We start from the raw sequence: 15,834 nt of genomic DNA on the forward strand, positions 1-15,834 counted from the left end.
ACATTTGACGTCACTACTTTATGGGAGAGGTAAGAGCACAAACAGGGGTTCTCAGGACACCGTGTTTCACTTCAGCTGAGCAGCAGTGACTTCGGGCAGGTTCTGAACACCCGCAGCCAGTTTTCTGCTGAGTTTCAGCTCCCAACTTCCAGAGCTGCCAGCGTTCCCTGTTATTCTCCTGACAGACAAAAGGGAAACAGCATGTATTCCCTTCTGTCTAAAAGAGTGGCAAGTAAAAATGGCTTTGTGATTGTATGAAACGTTGACTTAATTAGCTTTTTCCTTCCAGGTAATAAGTGCTTTCTCCAAGGAATGCCCAAAATGAAAAACACTGTTTGAAGAAGTTTATCATTTCTTATCTTTTCCCACTTAAGATCCATAGATGCAAAAACCACAGTCAAAGATGATAAGAAATCGTCATGGTTTATCATTTTTGAATATAGCAAGGTAACATTACCACAGTGAAAGCTAGAATCTGCCTCTGCTGATGTTTTGAAATGTTCCGCTGAGAGGTATGGATCCTATGTCCCCCCGCAAGCCTTAAAGATTATGGAAATCAGAAATATCTTCTATCAGTTCCTTGTTTGGAAGTTCACTAATGTTTTTCTGGTGGGTCTGTGAACATCATGAAATGGTATGAGAAAATTATTTTTTATATGTCATTTTGTAAGTTTATGGCTTTTACAAAGATGCTCAAAGGAGTACATGAACCAAAACAGTATGACTCCTTTACAACAGTCTATTGAGGTTTTGAATGTTGTCAATACATCCATAAGTCATTTCACATAATTTTTGGATGTTTCTTCTAACTCGGCATTTGAGACCAAAATGTATAATCATCATAGACACATTTTAAGAATATGTGATGCCTAGTTATACCATGAAATTTATTTCATTTGCCCAATTTTGAAGTGTTTTTTGCCTCTGAAAAGCAGGAAGGACTAACTATAACTTGATTTAATTTGGCTCTGAGGACTATAGTTCCTGAACAGCTGACTGAAATAAAATTCTATAAAGCAGACCCTCTATTCCCCTTGTACTGCTGTAATTTTGGTTTGTGGTTTTAGCACAAGGGTGGAAGTTGGCTGAACCTTGTCTTCCCATCACGTTGCTCTGGTAGTGGGACTGCTGGGCATTGTCACTGAGCCCTGTCCCAAGTAAATAAAAATAAGGTTCTCTGCCCTCTAGGCAATTGTCATCTACTTGGAGAGAAAAAACATGTGCTCAGTATATAGGCATATTTCCCCCCAATAGTCCATGCTATAGAATGCAAAATTTACAGAGTGTATACAGGTTTTCACTAGAATACAAAATCCCTGTGGCTAACACTACCCATTGATTATAATATGCCTTATTGTGAATTTATGGATAACTAATCAGTGTCTATCCATGAAAAATACAGTTATTTTGAAGGATAAATTCTGGCACTAAATTTTTAAGTAAGCTACACAGATTTCTTTTGTATTTTCCTAAATTCGAAGTCTTCGGCAATCTAAATAATTGGACTTTCTATCACAGTTTTCTGTTTCCAAGTAGGTGGAGAAAGTTTTCTTTCCTGTAAGGGGGAGAGAGAGAAAGAAAGACAAAGAGAGAGAGAGGAAGTAAATATATTATACATCTACACACATATATACACTTATTTATATACAAATGCACATATATATGAAGTTCAATAGAAGTTGCTACTTTAAAAATATTTATCAGAATAGGTGCATTAAAACTTGATAAGGTTTGTAAAATTTATAGAGGCATCACCTTCAAGGCCTGATGTGAGTTATGAAATCTAATTTTGTTTTCATAGCTCTGTGATAAAATTTTATCATTGTTATAAAAGGGGTCTTTGCTAAGACTGACCGGAAATCTGAACTATCTGGCCAGGCAATAAAAACACATTCCTTAGCTGCAAAGTGTCAGACAAGCAAGGTTTAACTGAAATTGATCGATAAGTCTTCCTTTCACAGTTGAGTGCATTCACTTTACCTCATAGGATAATAGTTTTTTTTTTAATGGTTTTTCCATTAATATCAGACTTCAGTGTTAGTAAGAAACAAGAAAGACATAAAAGGGAAAGAGACATGCCATCAAGAGGGAATGTTGCAATCTTTAATGGCAGAGCACTTGTGCTCAGATGAAGTGCTTGTGTGAGTGAGGGTGCAGACTTTCATTACTGATTGTTACGGGTTGAACTGTGCCTTCCCACCAAAAATCCACATGTCAAAGTCCTAAACCCCAGTATTTCAGGATGTGCTTTTATTTGGAAATAGGGCCGTTGCAGATGTAATTAAAGAAGATGAGGCCCCCTAATCCAATATAAGCGGGGACTTTTGGACACAGGCCCAGGGGGACACTGTCATGTGAAGATGAGGCAGAGACTGGGATGATGATTCTACAAGCCAAGTAACACCAGGCTGTCTGCAAATCACCAGAGGCCAGAGCAGGGGCAGGGGACAAATCCTTTCCTCACACCGTTCAGAGGAGCCAGTCCTTCTGACACCTGGAAGTCAGAATTCTGACCCCAGAACTGTGGGAAAAGAAATTTCTGTTGTTTAAGCCACCAGCCTATGGTACTAGCCCTAGCATCTAATACAGAGATGACTATAGCCATTGGGGCAGAGAAGTGAGATACCCTAGTGGGCTTATCATGTCCTGATAAGCCAGGTTGGCTCCCCTCCTGTGAACAGGAGAGTGCACAGGAGAGTGAACAGGAGAGTTGGGCAGTGCCCCCAACTCCCTCAGGTTGGGCGTCCAAATGTAGCTCATTATGCCTAGCTCAGCTGTAATCAGGGAAATTTTCTAAGCAGGCAGTGACTAAACCATAAAAATATTCTTTAAAGTCATCCAATGAAGTCATCGAACCCAGTTTTAGAATTGCCGATAACCATACCTGAAATTTCAACAGGCTCTGTGATTAGACAGATCTGGGTACAAATATCAGCTCTTCCCCTGACCAGCTGAGGGCTTTGGCAAGTTATTTCACCTTCTCAGGAGCTCAGCTTCCCCATTCTTAAAATGTAAAAGTAGAAGCAGGAAAAAACCACCTATTTCCAAGGGTGGTCATGAGTATGGAATGAAAGCAAAAACAACAGTATGAAAGTCCAACAGGGTGCCTGGCCATGTGCATACACTCTGACAATGTTAGTGACCTTCCCCATCCATGTTTATAATTGACCTTATTTGATGCTTTTACCAACGGGCTTGCCCAACAGTGCAGGAGGCAAGACTCTACTCAGGTCTTGACACCAAGATCTTTTCCTGGAAGGAATCACCTCTGGTCCTTGGCCATCCCTAAGTTGTGTTGTGGCCTCCCTCTGTCACTCTGGTGAAATCTGGGTTGGAGTTCTGTGGGTAAAGAGAATCTGGATGCAGGCCCTAGTAAACACCTGTGTGAAGACTACCAAGCAGAGAGATAGGCTCCCTCAGTCCGCTGGAGTAATGGCTGTCACAACACTTGTTGCCCAATCTCATCTAGTGACTGAATCAGAATCAGACTTTTAAAGCTGAGTGGGACGTTAGAGATGGCAGAGTCGACTTTCCTTATTTTATGGAAGAGGAAGCAGCAGCTCTAATGGGCCCAGCTGGCATCGAGTTGAATGGTCTTATGAACAGCAGTTTATGTTCCTTCCATTCTATGGTTTCCCCTCCTCACAGAGTCAGCCCAGAAATGGAAGAACCAGAATAGATTCAAAGGTATGTAAAATAGTCTCAGAATAAACCTTTGCCTGAAGAGCAATGTGGCTTTTGTGGAATTGAGGCCCTTCCTAGCTCTACGATGCTTAGACCAAGCCAAGGTGAAAGTGGACTTCAAAACAGAGCTGGGACTGCCGTTCATTCAATAAAGGGGCAGGGAATCTGCTCTCTGGTGGGGGGTGAAGCTTGCTCATCTTAGCCCCGAGCACCTAACAGCTCCTGGAGGAGCTCACCTCGGCAGTGGCAGAGTAGGCCGAGGGGCTAAGGAGTAGTGACTCTTGTTTGGAAAATCTCCTGAATTGGCTGACTCCCATTTACATGCTGTTTCTGGCAACAGAGATCAATCTGGGTCACCTCTCTGCCACTGAGTAAGTATGCTGAAAATTATTACTATTTCAGACAAATGTTTAACTATTTGCAGATTATCTGTGACACCACAGGCCAAAGTCACAACAGCCTAACCTGGGAGTGGGTTTACTTTACCTTGTGATTTATGGAATGAGAATTCTGGGCGCTCTGTGGGACTAATTTAATACGAAACATTCAGATGTCTGTCTTATAATGCCATTCATCTTTCCTTAGCCTGCCTGCACCAGGGGGCATGTGGTTCAGAGAGCAGGCTCTCCCTTCTCAGCCACAAATCATCACACTTGTTCAAGGGGTGACAAGTCTTCTCTTCCAAGCTGGGCGCCTGCAGCCGAGTCAGGCAAGCAGTTAAGGGTCCGTCTGGGCGATGATGGGAGAAGAATGTTTTCCATTCTAGCGGGCCTTAGGAGTGTTTTGAAAGTTACAGTGGGCAAAGACGGGAACATAATCAACGTTGCTTTGGTTTTCCTCGTTAAAAAAAGGAGTGTAATCAGCCTATACTGTCTCATCAAGTACAAGATTCATTTTATAAGAAAGCTATGTGATATATTCTGTAGGTGGAAGTGATGTGTGTCTTTTCTCAGACTGCTATAACAAAGTGGTGGTTGTAATGATTTAGTCGCTAAGTCATGCCCAACTCTTACAACCCTGTGGACTGTAGCCCACCGGGCTCCCCTGTCCATAGGATTTCCCAGACAAGGATACTGGAGTGGGTTGCCATTTCCTTCTCCACGGGATCTTCCCAACCCAGGGATCGAACCCAGGTCTCCTACATTGCAGGCAGTATTTTTACTGACTGAGGCACCAGGGAAGCCCTATAACAAAGTTCCATAGGCTTATAAACAACAGAAATTTATTTCTCACAGGTCTGGACCCTGGAAGGCAGAGATCAGAGTGCCAGCGTGGTCATCTTATGGTGAGAGCTGTCTTCTGTGCTGACTTCTCATTGTATCCTCACAAGGCAGACAGCAGAGCAAAGAAGGAAGCTCTCCCATGACTCTCATAAAGGCACTAATTCTATGCATAAAGGCTCCATCCTTATGATCTCACCTATTTTTAATTACCTCCCGAAGATCCCACCTCCTCATACCATCATATTGGAGCATAGGGTTTCAACATACAAATTTGGAGTGGGGGACACAAATATTCAGTCCATAACAATGCATGTGAGGAGAAGAAAGTTCTACAAGCAAATCAGACTCTGATTCAACGCTTCTACTAAAAAGCAGGTACTTTTTTTAACCAACCAGTTATCTTAAACCTTACATTCATTCAACAAACATCCCTTAATTCCTACTATATTGAAGGAGGAAACAGACAGAACTGGCTCCATCTTAAAAACAGGACTCCATCTTGGGCCCAGTTGTGGACTTTCAGCTATATGCCCAGTATCTATGGAAATGACATACCAACTGGAAAACCAGACCCCCTGGATGGAAGAGCCCAACTCTCCTAGATTCTCCTAGCCTAGACTCTCCATCGCCTAAAAGAATACCCTAATTGTCTGTGTAACCGAATAGAATCATAAATTCTACTATGCTTATTGGGGTATGACCACAGGCCTATTTATAATTGTCCACTGTTAATTAACTACCTAGGCTTAAGGCATATGAATCACGGGTTAACTTTAACTGTAACTTTCTTTTCCTTTGTTCAGACTAGTTTCAGGGAATTTGGGGAGGTGGGTTTGAGCACATACACTTAGGGTGTATAAGGTTTTCACGAAAACTGGTCGGGGTCCTTGGCTAAGAGGAGACTCTGCCTTGGGCCCACCAGTGTAATAAACTACACTCCACTATCTGCATTGTCCTTCTGAGTGAGTTTGTTTCCCGGAATGCGTGGCTACAGCAATATGATATGGAATATTCAGGCACTGGAAATATAGATGTGAACAAGATGGCCTTTCATTCAAGGAATTTACCGACCAGTGGAAGAAAGGCTATGCCAACAGTGGTAAGTGCTACAGTTGAGGTAAGCAAAGGGGGAGCACATGCAAGGCAGTTCCCAAGAGAACTGGGTGTAAGGAGGGGTCAGGGACTTTTCCCCAGAAGGTAGGAGGAGAATATGTATAGGTAACATACGATCTGAGGGAACCAAGGGCACTCTTAGGATGAGTGGAATACAAATCTCTGTGGAAAAAGGAGTGACAAAACAGACTGCAGGGCGAGGGGAGCATAGTCTTCCCAAGGGCGTGGGAGGAGTGTATTCTACATTTAGATGACACTCCAGGGCCACTGGAAGTTTTTAAGCAAGACAGTAACATGATTTGATTTTCCTTCCAGAAAGATCATTCTGGATAAAGAATTAGAGAGGAGTGAGGCTGGGGTGGCACCATGACTAGTTGGAAAAACCACCAGAATTGTCTATGGAAGCAATGGCAGTGGCTTAAGTGTAAGTAAACAACTTTGAAGCACTTAAAAGTCCCATAGACACATCCCATTTTTCTCGTAATAGCAGTTGCAAGTTGCTGAAATGAGAATTGACTTTTGCTGTCAGGCCCGCAATGAGACAGAGGGCGGGGCCGCAGAGTGCTGCTCACACTGTCTGAGCACTGTGCCCCCTGCTGCTGAGAAAGCCTCCCTAGGACGCTTCTTAAACACACACCTTCAGTTCAGTGCATCACTGTGGCCCGTATCAACTTTTTCATGGGGACTGGGTAATATCTAACAGGGAATACCACCCCTTGGGTGTCCTGGAATGTAACAAGGATTGACAACTCAAACACAGTTGATGACAGTCAAGTTCAGTGAGTAGAACTCACATGTCAGCATTGAGAAAGTTGCTAGCCAGGCTGACCTTGCAGAGTGGAGCGAGGAGACATGATAGCAAAAATCAAAATCCACAATGGAATCCAGCCTATCCAAACGACTGCATTAAACAAGAGGCAAGGAAAAGTCTGATTAAAAAAAGAGGTGTCTGACTTTCTGAATTGATTTGGGAAAATTCCCTAGATGACAGAGTGTCTTAAGTTTTGCCAGGATGTCTCTGCAAAATCCACTTCCTCAGATAGACTTGCTTGTATTCAAAAGTACAACTTAAGAGTCCATCCTGATATTGCAAGCAGAGTCACAGATTCCATCTTCATGGTCATGTTGCTTGTATAGCAAAGACCACCAATGTTACACCATCAAAGTCAAATTTGAGGATGCACCCAAGGACAAGCTTCTTATTGACTAAAGGGGGACAGAGACAGCCTAGCTGATACCATGCTAATTTCATCCCCTAGAGGTGAAGGGAGAAAAGAATCATAACAAGAGCAGAATTATGGGTTTTATACTGTAAATGCCATGGAGCCCCAAATGCCAGCCAGGTCCACAGCTTCCTGAGGAAGGATCAGCCCACATCACCATTGCCTACACAGGCAAGCTGTGCTTTGTATCATGGGATCCCTGACATCCTAATCTAACGGAATGAGTAAAAGGCAGCTGCTGGCTGGCCTCCAGCCATTCAGTCTTCCATCAGGAGACACAAAGAAAGTAATTCAGAGGGTAGAGTGGCCCTAGAGCCAAAAGAAATACAAAAGGAAGGCAGGAAACAGAGGCCATGAGGCAGCAGAAGCCCTGAGAGAAGACAAGTGAGCATCTTAGCCTAGAGCAGGAGAGCTTATGGAGAAGAAGGAAATTCACAGATCAAGAAGGACAGATATCACTTAGCTTGTAGTAGTAGAACTGTTCTCATTCTGAAGATGTAGTTAAAACTCTTTGAATCCATTATTGGAAAAAAAAATATTGCTCTGTAGATACACTATTTAGGACAACTTTAGCTATTGTAACACATAAAATCCCAAGTAAATACATTCCATTGACTTAATAAAATTTCATTGACTTAACTAGGTGTCCTTCTGGACAGAGTCAGGCTGCGTATCTGGAACAGAGACCACCATGAAGCCTGTGTGCTGGGCTCTCCCATGCTTTCCCCTTTCTTTGTTAATCCTCCTAACAAAGCTCCACCTCCAGAGGTAAACTGAATGTGTCTCTAACGTGTAACCTGAGCAAGCTTAATTTAATATACAATGTCTAGCACAGCTTTCATGTTATTAATGGTTCCCTTTAACCACTGCACTTAAAATAGAAAAACCCAGACTCCTTAGCATGACCTACAAAGCCCTCCACAATCTGGCTGGTGCCAACCCCTCCCACCTCAACTCATGCTTGTCACCCCAGCATCCCAGCCTATTCACTATTCAAGTAGTCACCCACCTACTTCATTCACCTTTACATGCCCAGTACCCAGAACAGTATCTGGAGGTAGAAACATATGAATTAGGTCTTCGAAAATCTTATTTTCTTTACAGCTTCTGTCTTCTAAGGAAAGTATCTCCCAACCTATATGGATTTCATTTATGGGACAAGAGAACTACTCTGAAAATGAATTTTTCTGAGAGCCCTTGTTATTGAACTGAAATAATATTCCATGGAATTGTACACTATTAGATGAGCCTGCCAGGAATGCGGGTGGCTCAGGCTTCTGTATTAACTAAACTTAGAGAAAACATAGATCAGAGAGGCTCAGCCTTCCCCATAGTAAGCAGCTCCTTCACCGGAGAAAGGGTTGTATGTGCTTAGTTGCTTAGTCATGTCGGGACTCTTTGCAACGCTATGGACTGTAGCCCACCAGGCTCCTGTGTCTATGGGATTTTCTAGGAAAGAATACTGGAGTGGGTTGCCATTCCCTTCTCCAGGGGATCTTCCCCACCTGGGGATCGAACCCACGTCTCCTGCATCAACTGCATGGCAGGCAGATTCTTTATCTACTGGGAGAAAGAGTTACTTTGGTAAATAAGACCCCTGTCCCTGTTCCACAGCTCTCTCAGTTTGCACATACAAAAATGCACAAGAAAACCCCAGGAAGCTGGATGTTTCCCCACCTTCAAAATTACTCTGCTCCTCGATTCATGAACCATATCTCTGACATTATTTCTGTGACCTTTAAAATAGCAAGATGTTATGAGCGCTGACGGCAGCTTACTTAACATGGGAAGCTTCAGCACCTCAGACTCCCCTGTGTTTCCTCCAGTGTCTGCGTCCTGGTTACCATCTCTGGGTGGTTAGTTTCCAACTCCATTCTTTCTCAAGGAAACAGTGAGGGGTAAACAAGAAAGCATTTAGACTCAACCCCCCACACAGGCAGTAATTGCTTCTTTGCCTTCATAGCCCCTGAACACCAAGGTAAAAGGGGCCACAGTGTTCTCAGAATTGGTGTTTAGTGCTTGAGCCATGCCCAGCTGACAAGCACAGAACCCTGGCCGAGTTTCCACACGTGTGGTCAGCTACCACCCTCCATGACATGGGCTTGCTACCTGCAGACTCCTTGCCCCACTTCAGGGGTACAGAAGAAAAATCTCCGCCATTGAGCCTGGGACTCTGTATTTTATCAAGCTCCCCAGGCGACACACGCACAGGAAACTCTGAGAATCATATTAAGGAAGCATCCCTTGCTGATCCACAAATTGCTCCAGGGAGAGTTGTTGTTAAAATGAAAGACAGGATTCAAGGGCCCTTAGAAGAGAAAAGGGGCTTCCCTGGTGGCTCAGATGGTAAAGAATCTGCCTGGAATGTGGGAGACCCAGTTCTATCCCTGGGTCAGGAAGATTCCCTGGAGTAGGAAATGACAACCCACTCCAGTATTCTTGCCTGGAGAATCCCAGGGACAGAGGAGCCTGGCAGGCTACAATCCACGGATTGCAAAAAATTGAACACGACTGAGCGACTAATACACACACAGAAGAGAAAAAGTAAGGAAGGTTGAGGAGAGAAGACCGAAAGGCAAGGAGAGAGAAGAACTGGAAGGAAGCAGGTAAAGAGTGGTAGAGACGAAAACAGAGAATCAAATCTTATGCTTTTGGGGTACTAATCCTAGCAGTTCTGTAAGGCTCCCACCTCTCCTCCATTTCTTTCTGGAAGAGTCTGCAGGGAAATTTAAGGAGAACTGCTGGTGGTGGCATCTAGACGTTGACCCTTCAACTGTTCTAGCTAGGGTCTGCCCAGAGCTGACATTCTTGGACAATCTCTGCTGGGGTTAAAACCCCAAGTTCAAAACTTCTAGGCTGCTAGAGACAGTGTTCATTGCTCGGTCATGTCCAACTCTTTGTGACCCCATGGACTATAGCCCGCCAGGCTCCTCTGTCCATGGAATTCTCCAGGCAAGAATACTGGAGTGGGTAGCCATGCCCTCCTGCAAGGGATCTTCCCAACCCAGGGGTCTAACCCAGGCATCCTGCATTGCAAGCAGATTCTTTATTGTCTGAGCCACCAGGGAAGCCTCAGACTGCTAAGTCAGGACCTAATCGATCCAGTGGTTGACTGAACTATCTATCTATCTACCCCTAAACCAGCACAAGAATACAGCAGACAATGAATGATAGCACATCCAATTCAGAATCACCACTGTACTTGCCATATAAATATAATTTCCTGTCTCCTTTCTTCCTCCTTCCCCCAACCCAGTTTCACCCTGGGCATAAGCACTTCCTCTCTCCTCATATATTTCTATTTGCACACATGGCACAGGGTGACAGCCTATTGATAGTGGTTTCATATTACAGACTCACAGAACTAGGAAATACTATAGCTGCCAGCAGGCAACCACTGAATGTCCACCATTACTTTACTCTCATCAGCACTCACCTGAGTGGTCTTTGTTGATCCTGCTTTGCATTTGCTTTTGGCCAAGCAGCCCCAAACCATGCCTTTTACTTAGAATTCTTGCTTATTGATTTTTGAGAACAAAACTGCTGCTCTTTCTTTCTGCTAAACCTCACTTGAGGAGGCGTTGAGATCTGCTCAGAGGCAGGAGGGAACTAGAACCACTGATTTAATAAAAGCAACTGAGGATCACCACTGGGTCCAAATTCCATTTAACTGAGGACATTTGCATCTGATTTTGTGAAGATCTAGAATAACATGGACTTACGTGGTTTCATCACTCCCTTCTAAATGATGTCAGATAAAAATCTGCTGTTTGGGTGAACTGTAAGTCTCAATAACACTCAGCAGCACACGTGGCTATTAATAAAGGTTAGCTCACAAATGCTGCTGCCACTGGCCACAATCTCTAAGTGTTTCTCTTGCAAAAGAGAACAGATGTATTTTTACCTTTTTGTTGTGGTTTGCTTGCTTGTTGCTTTGTTTTCATGATCCATACAAAAAAAAATTCAGTTATTATGAACAATCAAGAACAAAATGGAAATTCAGGGTTATCACACCACAAAACTACATCTGGATTTTGAATCACTTCTAACGTGTCCTGTTTTATAAACCTGCCTTAAGTACACAGATAGAACACTTATTTATAAATGGTGCCATAATCTAAAACTGTTTGTCAAGCTTTCAGACACGTTGTTTTCAGTTAGTTTGTTTAAAAATATGCAACTTCATCCCAACACTTAATCAAGTAACAAAGGCTAGAGGTGGGAGAGAAACATCCAGAAAATTCTTTCTCACAAGGACAATCACAAACACAGGTACATGTTGATTAACATCTGGATCAACTTAAGGGTGTTTGCAAACCAGCAGGAAATAAATTTCAGGAGAACACCACAGACTTGAGGATGGTTGCTTTAGTATTTAATAATAAATGATTTCTAGTTCATGGAAAAATATTGAAATGTGACTTATATATACAAGGCTGAATCAAATTTGATAAGCATGTCCCCAAAGGAAATTACTGGGTTTATTAAAATCCTCGGAGAGTTGAATAGAATTAAAGTAGTCTTATCCTATAGCCCTTGCTGAAGGTGGAGTAACTGCCCTCCAGTCCGCATGGATGGCAATCATAGAAGGGCAAAGGAGCAAACTGTTGTGTATGCAACTTGAAATTTTGCCTCAATGTGCTCTGCTTTTAAGTAGTGTCAGTCCACATGATCCAGGCGATCATAGAAGAAGGTCAATAATAAAGAGCGGGGCTGTTCTTAGTCTGAAGTTAAAAATGGCTACGAACTGCCAAGATACCTTGCGCAAGCCATCGTCAACAAAGTACGTGTCGCTGCCTTGCTGGTAAAATGTGATGTGTTGATGACTGTTATATTACATCTAAAATCACATTTACGAGTAATAGAAAAGTTCAGTTAAGAGTTTTGCCTTACGTCTCCTGGTACACTGATACAGTGTTGTGTGATATTACCAATTTTCGCTTCAGACATGTTCACACACAACAGTGAAGACTTCACAAGAATCTGCACATTTGATCCATGGTGAAATCACGCCATTTTCATTGCAAATCAACTTTTCCTTGGCAGCAAAATGATAGGTACTTTTCAACCTAGAGAAATGCCCTTCTTTTCAAGGAATCTGGAAAAAAATAAAACTAGTTCTATGTCTCTGGGGATTGTAATCCAGTTTTTATAAGAAGCCCAGCAGGTAAGAATCCTCCTGGCCCACTTTGCAACCGGAAGCATGTTCCTTAACCCCTCTCATTCAACAAGAGGAAAAGCGAAGTGGGGGCGCATGCAGTCTTTCTTTCATATGTATCACAAAGGTGTCCTGGAATGCCTTCACATCTCTAATACCGCACAGCACATAGAGAAGAGGTCTGAAACAGGGCAAACTGTTGTGTATGCAACTTGAAATTTTGCCTCAATGTGCTCTGTTTTTAGTAGTGTCAGAGGCAGCAGGAATTTGTTCATGCGACCTGTCTGATTCGCAGACTGGGAGTAAATGGTAGGCCTTTTGCAACGATTACCAAGAGCCCCCTTCAGTAGAAATGACCTACTGCCTTCCTGCTCCACATTACAGTGGTGGATTGAGGAGTGAGCCCAGCTCAGCCATTCTGTGCACTTCTAGCCAGGCTGTGATTTATGCTCAGATGGAGATGCCAAAGGCTTTCAGAAGAAGAAAGAGGAGCATTTCTTTGGAAAATTTTTTACCAGAACCAGAAACCAAACTCTGATGTATCACTGGTATTTTTTTAAAAAATAATTCTTTCTTCATAGCAGAAAGAAATTAAAAGATAAGTTCTCTTCCTGTAGTATTGCTACGTATGATGGCTTGACCCTTTGAGAAAAATTATCACATGATTTTTTTCCTTCATGTGGTGCATATATCCTTTCCCTAAGTTTCGGTATTCAGGACACAGTCCATGGCTTTTGGTTACTGAGCTTACATCAGAAATGATCCAGCTTCACTCTGTGAACAACATCTAGCTGTGCTCATGAGGAATCCTGTTACCACAGGCCAAACTGAGGGGAAGTGAGAGGAGGAAAAAGCAATTCATGTGGGGTTTGGTGGCCACCAGCCATTTCATTTTCATTTAGTAAATGTAGGATTTTAACATGGAACCTTGAAAAATAAAGTGGCTGAACCAGAAAAATGTTGGTTTGACTCAAATTTAGCATTAGGTAGTTAAAGAGTCTTTGTTATTATCAAATTATAGGTATATATATATATAATTTATATACATAAGATGAATAATATGAAATTATTTTTATACATATACTACTTGACCCTACTAAATATAACTATATATATATACACACTACAATTATCAGTCTATTCTATTATCAAATTACATACAAGAATAAAAAAATATTCCGTTGTTGTTGTTTAGTCACTACGTCATGTCTGATTCTTCATGACCCCATGGACTGTAGCCCGCCAGGCTCCTCTGTCCATGGGATTTCTTAGGGAGGAATATTAGAATGGGTTGCCATTTCCTTCTCCAGGGAATCTTTCAGGCCCAGGAATCGAACCCACGTCTCCTGCACTGAGAGGCAGTTCCTCTACCCCTGAGCCACCAGGGAAGCCCAATGTAAAATGAATAATATAAAATTATTTATATATATATAGTACATACACTACTCTTGATCCTACTAAATTTGTATGTAACATATGTAAACATTTGTATTAACATATGTAATTATATATACACATACTACAATTGTCAGTCTATTTTATTATCAAATTATATATAAGAATAAAAAAGTATATAGATAATATATGCTATTTGATCCCACAAAATTATTTTTCAATAATAACTGATATTTTCCTTTTTCTTTTCCTGGGAGAAAATACTCCTAAGGTAGTTTACTGTCATTGCTTTGTCGAGTTTTGCTGTCTTTCTAAGAACAGATTTGAGGCATCTGTGTAAAATGGAGAGGGTATAATGTTTAAAGGAGATGGTATAAAATTAAGAACGATGACTAATCGTCATATCACATCCTAGCAAACACATAAGTATGTCCACACAGGCTACCCCAGGGAAACAGCACAAACTAGGATGGCTTGGCTAGGCATTCAGAGTGTGAAGGTACCAGGGAACTCAGCTTTGTGGATGGCAACAGCACCATGTCTGTGGCTTGAGGGCCCTGCTGCCTGCAGATTCGGGCATAATTTGCTCTGACCTCCACCAGTTGCTTTAACTCTGTTAAAAAAAAAAAAATTATTTTGAGAGACAAGTCAATGTACTTATAGCAAATAATTAGAAGTTCAGGATGATGAAAAACTCGAAGATCCTTCAGAAACCCTCGACTCCCATGCCGGGCTCTCTCATTACACACTTGACTTGCTTATCACATCAGATATGTGTTAACATTCTTTGGATTTCTACAGAATGGCAGTTGCTAGAGAGGGCTACCTTCCAGGCTTTTTATAAAGCCTGAATTGGAAGCTAACCTAGAAGTGGTCTAAAAATTGAACCCACTGAAAAGATGGTAAACACAGCATTGAGAACCGTGTTCAGAATTGATGACAAATGGCAAAAAGCACTCTTTTAATTTTGTTGGGGGTTTGTGTGAAAGACACCATTCTAACAGTGTCTGATTTGTTTTGCCAAAACAAATCCATTTTTTCAAAGACCAAATGTGATTCTTTGGTGACTTTCACATGCTGAATGTTTTTACATTATAGTACATAAAATAAGTTCTTATTAGGTGTTTAGTTTTGAAAGTCCCAAGCTGCCTTATTTTCTACTACATACTTGAGTCAGTAGGTCACAGGAAAATTATGAACAGAATGATTCATTAAATGTCCCTTCACAAGAATACATATATACATATATATATATATATATATATATATATATATATATATGCTAGTAGTATTTCTCCCTCTTTTTTAAAGCATTCTGAGTGTTTAGATTTCTACCAAATGATTATTTCTCATTTAATTATTTCAGGAAAAACAATAAAATGGCAGTTCATATAATAAAATAACTTTCTAATAGCAACTAAGTTAGACTCTCTGCTATCAATTAGATTTTCTAGAACATATATCGCCCACTGAAAAGATCTTAGACAATTGGGGGAAACCAGTTTCACCATTAGAGGAACATGAGGACCCATTTTAAGGGGAGAAGAAACAGCTCTTTCACATCATAGTAATCGATGTGGTTAAAGAATTGAAGATGCAAAAATGAATGTCTATATAGCCTTGTCAAAGGTCTACAGAAATGGTAGGAAGAGTAATGTTTGCATTTTCAGTTTTCTTTATTCTTTTTGCAGTTTTTATGGGCAACAAGCTTGCTTCTGGGAAGGTAGCCTACATTTCTCTTTGTGTTTTGGATACCTTTCTGGCTAGGTTGCCTGTTATTTATCTGAAAGGTCCAGTGAATACAGTGGGGCCAGGAGGGTGAGGTCCAGGCAGCAGAAGGCCATCCCAAGAGTACAAAAGATTAAGCATAAATAACAAAAGGACTGGGAAGGTACCTTCTACCACACCACTTGTTTCCTTACTATTCAATTACTTCAAGTGTGTTCATATACTTAACTAGATCCAAAACTCTTTCAGGGAAGGAACCTTGGCTTACTTCTTTTATTGGCTATGGGATACAGAAAGCTGTCAATTAGTA

General features: G+C 41.7%; 1 protein-coding gene across 3 annotated transcripts in view; it reads right to left on the minus strand.

Moving 5' to 3' along the window:
• Window positions 1–403: 403 nt before the first annotated feature.
• Window positions 404–15,834, minus strand: part of DCDC1 (doublecortin domain containing 1) — a 453,546-nt gene continuing 438,115 nt past the window's right edge. For 2 of the 3 annotated variants that reach the window (XR_014069367.1, XR_014069370.1), the window contains one exon: window positions 14,036–14,409. Coding sequence is in view for 1 of the 3 variants with exons in the window: in XM_081544080.1 (XP_081400206.1) it covers window positions 1,493–1,555; window positions 14,300–14,409 (173 nt within the window). In the remaining 2 variants the exon portion in view is untranslated. Of the gene's footprint in view, window positions 1,556–14,035; window positions 14,410–15,834 lie in introns of those variants that run through there. The other variant, XM_081544080.1, reaches the window with a different exon arrangement.

This window comes from Giraffa tippelskirchi, chromosome 11, assembly GCF_054371585.1.
Source record: "Giraffa tippelskirchi isolate mGirTip1 chromosome 11, T2T-mGirTip1v1.2.pri, whole genome shotgun sequence".
NCBI lineage: Eukaryota > Metazoa > Chordata > Mammalia > Artiodactyla > Giraffidae > Giraffa > Giraffa tippelskirchi.